The sequence below is a fragment of the Choristoneura fumiferana genome, chromosome 15 (assembly GCF_025370935.1).
Source record: "Choristoneura fumiferana chromosome 15, NRCan_CFum_1, whole genome shotgun sequence".
Lineage (NCBI taxonomy): Eukaryota > Metazoa > Arthropoda > Insecta > Lepidoptera > Tortricidae > Choristoneura > Choristoneura fumiferana.
This window is the reverse complement of record NC_133486.1, coordinates 9,619,936-9,627,053: the sequence shown is the minus strand read 5'-3', so window position 1 is coordinate 9,627,053 and position 7,118 is coordinate 9,619,936. Positions and strand designations below refer to the sequence as shown.

The window sequence follows — 7,118 nt, the reverse complement described above, 5'->3', positions numbered from 1 at the left end:
ATGAGATTTCGTGATTTTATTTCGATCCGATGGGAATATCGAGATAAAAAGCTATCTACGTACCAAATTTATACCCGTCCAGCCATTGTAGCGGGAAGAAGTAACAAACCAAAATTCCCGAGGGAATTCTCAAAAATTACATCGTTGTTTTTATTGACGTTGCATTACTTAAAAGAGATTAGCCTATGTGTTATTCTAGATGCGCAGCTACCATAGCACCATACTCCTAGTAGCAGATGTAACCTACCATATGAAATAAATAAATATTCCATCCAAATCCGTCCAGGGTGTCACACACACACATACTCACAAACTTACGCAGGATTAAAAAGGGTATTGTAAACTTAAGGGAAAATTAAAACAAATCTCTTGTTTCCTTGTTTATTTTCTCAACAGAATCCGGTAGAGATGCGTGCAGTCATTGAAGACCTTAGCCTTCCTGCAGACGTCTTGCTTGTTCTGGGTGGCTTCAGCGTTCTCCATGCAAGTGCTGCCAAAGTCCCGGACCATATTCACCCGCTCCAACTGGTTGGCTACTTGCACTCGTTTTCTAAAAAAAAACACAAAATATTAGTCACCCACTTGCTCGAATGGAGCATAATTTTATCTAAATTCGTATTTGGGTGGATCAACTTTTTAGTCACCTTGTTGCCATGATAACGTCTCCTGAGTTACTTATTAAAAGTATCATTTTATGGGGTATAAATCCACTAAAAGCTAGACGTTGTAACAGTGTCAAGAGCATTTATTCCTGCTGAGCTGGCAACGATGTATATTTGTTAGTTTTTCTCGATTATTCCATAAAAATTGAATGAAAATTAATAATGTTGTCTGATACTTAGAACACTTCTTAATATATAAGTTAATGTGTCTACTCCAATAATTATTCGTTATAGACTTTTATTTCTTTTAAAAACCGGTCATAAACATTAATTCGTTTTTAAGGAATATTATTGGAGTAACACATTAACTTATTAAGAAATGTTCTATCAGAAAACATTTTTAATTTTCATTCAATTTTTATGGAATAATCGAGAAAAACTAACAAAAATGCAATGTTGCCAGCTCAGCAGGAATAAACGCTCTTAACGCAATTCCTTCATGGCTCATCTCCTAAGCATATTAATAGTAAACATAGCAAACATTTTTCTAACAAAGTGTATCCTGCACTGATGTTTCTTGAGCTACGCGACAGAATAACAACACCATAAAGTTGATTGACCCCTTTACTTCTGTAAAGTAAAACTACGAGTAGAATGTTAATGTCGCTCAAGACTCGTCTTCAGGAGAAGATTCATATGAGAAAGAAAAAGAAAACCGATCTTCTGTTTCGAGTTCCAAACGACACTAACAAACTTAGTGTACTCGTAATTGTAATGCTCATTTATTTGTAAGTTATCGGTTACCGTGGGTGTCAACATGATGCATATTCTTCCAACAACTAATTCCTTTATCGTTCAGGTGCACGACACATTATTATTTTTAACGACATCGTTAAAGCCCACGTGTGAATAAAATGTATCCCGGTGTAGTTACCCTGCGCACATAAACGATAATTACTTTCCCTTTTAACCTGTAGGAATAACCTAATGCACGTACAATAGCAATTGATTTCGGCGTTTTCTTTCGATTAGTATTTAATGCCACTAAGTTTAATGCCACGCTGCCTGCCCCACTTCGGGCAGCGGGCAAGTGGGCAAAGGCAGCGGCGCAGAGCGTTTCTTCTGTTCATAGCGTGTGCTGCCAGGTAAGCAGTGTGCGGCGAGCGTCTCGGCCGCGCAATGAACAGAACACACGCTTGCCCATTGCAGCGCGAGGGCAGTATTGCACTAACATTGATTTTTAGAAATATTTTCATGCTTTTATTTAACTTTATGGTTTTTTTTACGAGTAGAAAACGTTCGTGCGCGGGGCCCGTAGCATGTGCTACGTGGCTAATACCGTGGCTCACCGCTCCACTGCCCGCCCCGCTGCCTGCTGGTGTCCATTCTTAACCTAACCTTACTGACCAAACACATCAAAGAACTACTATTCATGAGACGACGGCAGAAAGAAATGAATGTTTCAAGCAGGCGTGCATGTGACAATAACCCCTCTGGTTTACAAGCCAACGCTCAATCGGCAAGCTGTATTTTTATGCTGCGAGTGAAAGACCATCATCTTGAACATGTATAACAAGGGGACGATTCTTGTAATTCTAGCCCACACGGCCTCAGGTTTGGCTGATGTGGCTAACGTTTTGAGATCGGTTGATTCATATATTGTTTTAAGCTGTCGCGATTTTTACTTATAATTAATTAACTCAGTACTTTAATACAATGATAATAAATAATGTATATGAGCGAGTCTCACGGTAGTTTCATGTTCAAAATAAATAATGTAATTTACTTCGATGTCTAATCGTGACCGTGGGTGGCCACTGCCATGAAGCCGAAACGAAATGTTTTAGCGTGATGGAGTAACAAACATACACACATGTACGCCCGCATGCGTATTATACTCACAAACTTTCACATTTACAATTTTTATAACATAAGTATGATTAGTAGATTTTTTATACTTACTTATAACTATCCAAATTAAATACGCCATTGGAGTTCATAATGCCGAATTTCTTGAGGACGCAGAATATGATGCACTGTTCGTCTGACTCTTGGAGCTCTAGTCTTTTCGTCTTCGGGTACATTTCGTTGAGGCACGCTTCGGCCACGATGTCGCTTAGTTTGTCGTGCGCGTACATGACCGAGATACGGGCGTAGGCGCAGCCGAGCAGCAGAAGGAGGAAGAATAACGCTGGAAGAAAGATACGGTGTTTTCAAATGATGTTTTGTAGCAGCGTGTACAGATGTAGTGCGGTTTTGGTATTTTATCGGGAAAGTTCGTATTTGGGTGAAGACCAAAAAGTTGCACACCAACCATTGACATCTATGTACTAAACTGCATGTTTCTTACATCAAAACGGCTCACAAAAACAGTTCACGGCGCGGTTTTGTGAACAGTTACTACAGTCTGTTGACGTCCGTGATAGCGGTTGTGTCAAAGTAATATTGATGATTGATGCGCCGCGCGTTTTGTTCCAAACAGCCAGTCTAGTGCCGTAAGGTACATAGATGTCGATGACACCAACGCATGTAGTTAGAACAAAGAGAGTTAGAATTACTATTAACTTTTTCCATTGTGACACGAAAATTAATGATACATTTGTATGGATAATTTTCGTGTCACAATGGAAAAAATAACTGAAATTTTAACTATCTACGTTAAGGTGTGCAACTTTATGGTCTTCGGCCATTTATCGTGGTATTTTAATTATTATTAGCTTCCTTACCTACGTACTGCCGTTTTGACATGTATGTCATAACGGATATGAAAATGTCACTCATTTAATACAATAATTGATTGACATTTCGGGTGCCATTATATTCATTGAGGTCTGACTTTTCTCGATGGAATACAACATTCGCTATACGTACTCGTATTTATAGAATGAATATTTTTGTTAGGTAACCCAGAGAGTCGTGCCGTCCTCACGTCCATTTAAAAATGTCCACTCTATAAAAAGATTCCAAAAATCTGATCTGATACGTCCACTCTAAATGTACCTATATGTACACTCTATTCTGTCCCAAAGTCCAACTAATCGAATGGTTCGCACTGCATAATAGTCCACTCTTAGTCCACTCTACAATACATTTCAACACATTTTCTGACACAGTGGACGGTGTAATGTAAAGGACGTAATAATACCTTTTCATCACACTTGCTCGTCAATGATGTTATTCCATGCCTGTATACTAAAGGGCAATGGCCTCAATTGTTCCCGCGGGAACTATGGATTTACGTATAGTTTTTCTCCCCAAGGGAGTTATGACTTTAGTTTTAAAAAGTTAGTAGGCACGTCATTTCAGACTAAAGAGGTTTCAAGTCAGCCAGCGTGTTATATACATCTTTAAAACTACGAGCTGTGAAGTGTTTGGACACAAAATCTCGTTAGTAATCCCATTCTTACGTCCCTTAATGCACAATGTACTATTAATGGAGATTTCAATAACAGCGAGCGATCCGATATAGTGGTATTTGACAACTCCTGAATTTGCCATGTCTTATATTATTATGAAAATAGATATATAAAGAGAGAAGCGAAGAGAAAACTTAAATCGGTTGAAAATTGGATTTATAATGATTTTTGAAAAATCTATATACTCTCTTTCTCAAATGCTTTTCTCTATGCGCTGTATGTTTTTCTCTGTCTAATCTTGCATTTCAAACTTTTATAATTTTGCAATTTGTAAAGGTAGCTTCCTACTTAATCGATATAGGAGAACGACCGAACTGGCTTTAATAATTGAAATTAAATCAAATACCAATGGGTATTCCAGTAACGACATAGCGACCGTTTTATTAATAAAACAAAAAGTAAACTAACATTTTATTAAAAAAAAGTATAAAATATACAAAAGTCACACATCACGTTATGTTCAGTCATCCTCGGTAAAAGAGATAGCATATAACTGTGTGCAGTCATTGAACACTTTCGCTTTCTTGCAAACATCATGGTCCAAATTCATCCCATTAATGTTTTGCGCACACGTCTCTCCAACGTCGGAGATTAGTATCCTCGGATCGTACCGGTGTATCGCAGCCACTCGCCTGTAGTAGTTCCTTATATTTATCACTCCGTCGTTCGACATGATTCTAAACTTCTTTAGGACACAGTGTATTATGCAAGGCACGTCGTTCCTATCAATGTTTAAAGGGTACTTGTAGAGATTTCTGGGGTACATTTCCACAAGGCATTCTTGTGTTGCCTTATCACTGTTCTTATCATGAGCATACAATATTGATAAAGATGGCTCCGAATCCAAGGCAGATGAGAAGAACTTGAAAGCTTTTACTGTTAATGCTAACGATAATAGTGTGAAGACTATTTCTGAAATGGTTTTTAGAATTGTTTAAACAAAATCGATCAACTTAATTTAGTTTTTCGCGAAGTATTGCGGTCAAGCTATGCGAAATGACGAAATACAGTTTATCGCTTACATAATAAAACACAACTACAAAAATACAACTAAACCTAAAACCAAAACCACCACCGTCAACAATAATACTATTACTTCACGCAGGAGCAAATCAAATTTATCAATTTTATTTCTAACATATATACATCAGCATTATAGGTCAAGGGATACCATAGGCGAGAGGCTAGCAACCTGTCACTATTGTACCGTTTTTGTCAAACTTCAAACCTAACATTGCTAAAAGTGGCTCCGAAACGTAGAAATGCCTACTTGTTTTATAATACCTACAAAAAACACTTTATCGGCAAAATCTACCAAAAAGGTTCCAACTTCCGAGCAGTCGTAATGTATAATGGACTACTTTGCGAATTGCTATTTAAAAAGATTAGACCGAAGGAAGTACACCCGCGATAAACACAAATGGAGTTCCCAAATCCCTGTAAAAACTTTCTTATAATACTACAAAAGAAATTAATCTAAAATTCCATTATAACATAAAAAAATATTCTTTTGTTGCTTCCGTGCTTCCTGGTTTGTGAAAAAGTTTTCTTTTTTGATCTGTTTCTGCACCGTTAAGCGTTAAGCATCATTAGAAACATTTCATATGAAACTTTGTTAATTGTAAAACTTACTTTCCATTTCGTTGAAAGTTAGATTGTCACTCAGTTTTCAAAGCATCGTTGTGCGAGCTAGAGCACGGACTGAGTTCCGAGATTTTCGCTTTCCCTGAAATGTGTTGTTGGGGTAACAAACGTATGTTTTATATACCAAAAGGTTTGGAAAACAATGTAGCATTGTTACTTGATAAGACGCAGCGCGTTCGGCGGAAAAGAAACAAAGTAGAAGTGCCACAGGTGTTGAGTTGGCGTAACTTAAGTTTTTCTGTTTACGTAATTTCCGCTTTCTTTAGTTAGAAAGACACATTCGTGGCAATGAATCACGCGTTCAAAGGTTACGCGTATGCTGTAATAGTTGAGGAGCGAAAGGATGTTGCTGTGTTAGTTGCAATGAGATATTTTGCATTAGCCCAGAGGTTGTCTATTCATTCTCCACCTACCACGTACAGTTACCATCATAGTTATCGGAGCTGTCTAGGTGCTCATAAATAACTGAACAACGTGCCGTGCGTGTTCAAAAGTTGGCTGGTGCCTTTGTAAACATATGTCAACGTTTGTAACTTTGTTTGTTTCTTATTGCGAAAAATCCATTTATCATTACCCCCGCTACTATACTAGGCTTTTTTTTTCGACTGGATGGCAAACGAGCCAGTGGGTCTCCTGATGGTAAGAGATCACCACCGCCCATAGACACCTGCAACACCAGGGGGTTTGCAGATGCGTTGCCAACTTAGAGGCCTAAGATGGGATACCTCAAGTGCCAGTAATTGCACTGGCTGTCTTACTCTTCCAGGTAGGTACTATTCCGCGGGAACTTAGCAAAATTTTAAATTTAATGGCAATCAAGAAAAGTTGACATTCGCTTAAACATTATGTTAAAAAGTTTGTACGCCAAGCCTTAGGAGGTTAATATATAATCCAACTTCAGTAGTTTGCCATACTGTTAAAATATCTGTACTTCATATTATGAAAAGAAAATCCTGACTGATGCATCAACGCCCAGCCCAAACCCCCGACCCTATTATAGAGCTGAAGGTTTGCAAAGGATCTCTCAATGACATAGACAAGGAATATAAGCACGGATTTCGGGAAGTTTCACATTGAAAGAAAATATAAAAAAACATTTATTTCAGATCACAAGAATCCATCTAATGACGAACAATATATATAAGTATTATAATTACATTGCATTCGGACTTTCAATAGTTATGTGAACCATATGGATCACCGCCTATCACATACTTGTAATGATAACATGCTGTATGTAAATTAAAAATAGTATTGAGTAAAAAAAAATCGAGTTAGGGCCCTTCATATTTCATATTTTTTCTTGAAATTTAAATGAGACCAAACGGGAAATACCTACTCCCTTTCAAACAAAAATGATTGTCGACATCGGCTAATAAATGATCGAGGTATGTGGTAACAGCGCAGCGCGCAGCGCCGCGTAGGACGTCCACCAAGGAGATGGATGGATGATCTG

General features: G+C 37.9%; 1 protein-coding gene across 2 annotated transcripts; it reads right to left on the bottom strand.

Annotated features, from left to right (window-relative positions):
* Positions 1 to 367: 367 nt before the first annotated feature.
* Obp19c (Odorant-binding protein 19c) lies at positions 368 to 5,770 on the bottom strand. 2 transcript variants are annotated; one of them, XM_074098234.1, is made up of 3 exons: positions 5,651 to 5,769; positions 2,565 to 2,793; positions 368 to 550 (listed from the first exon to the last, which is right to left on the bottom strand). In XM_074098234.1, the coding sequence occupies exons 1-3, from the start codon at positions 5,655 to 5,657 to the stop codon at positions 382 to 384; spliced, it is 405 nt and encodes a 134-aa protein (XP_073954335.1). In that variant the 5' UTR covers positions 5,658 to 5,769; the 3' UTR covers positions 368 to 381. The 2 variants fall into 2 exon arrangements, with proteins under 2 accessions (XP_073954335.1, XP_073954334.1); XM_074098233.1 differs by lacking the exons at positions 368 to 550; positions 2,565 to 2,793 and adding an exon at positions 4,418 to 4,930 and having other exon boundaries at positions 5,651 to 5,770.
* Positions 5,771 to 7,118: the final 1,348 nt, after the last annotated feature.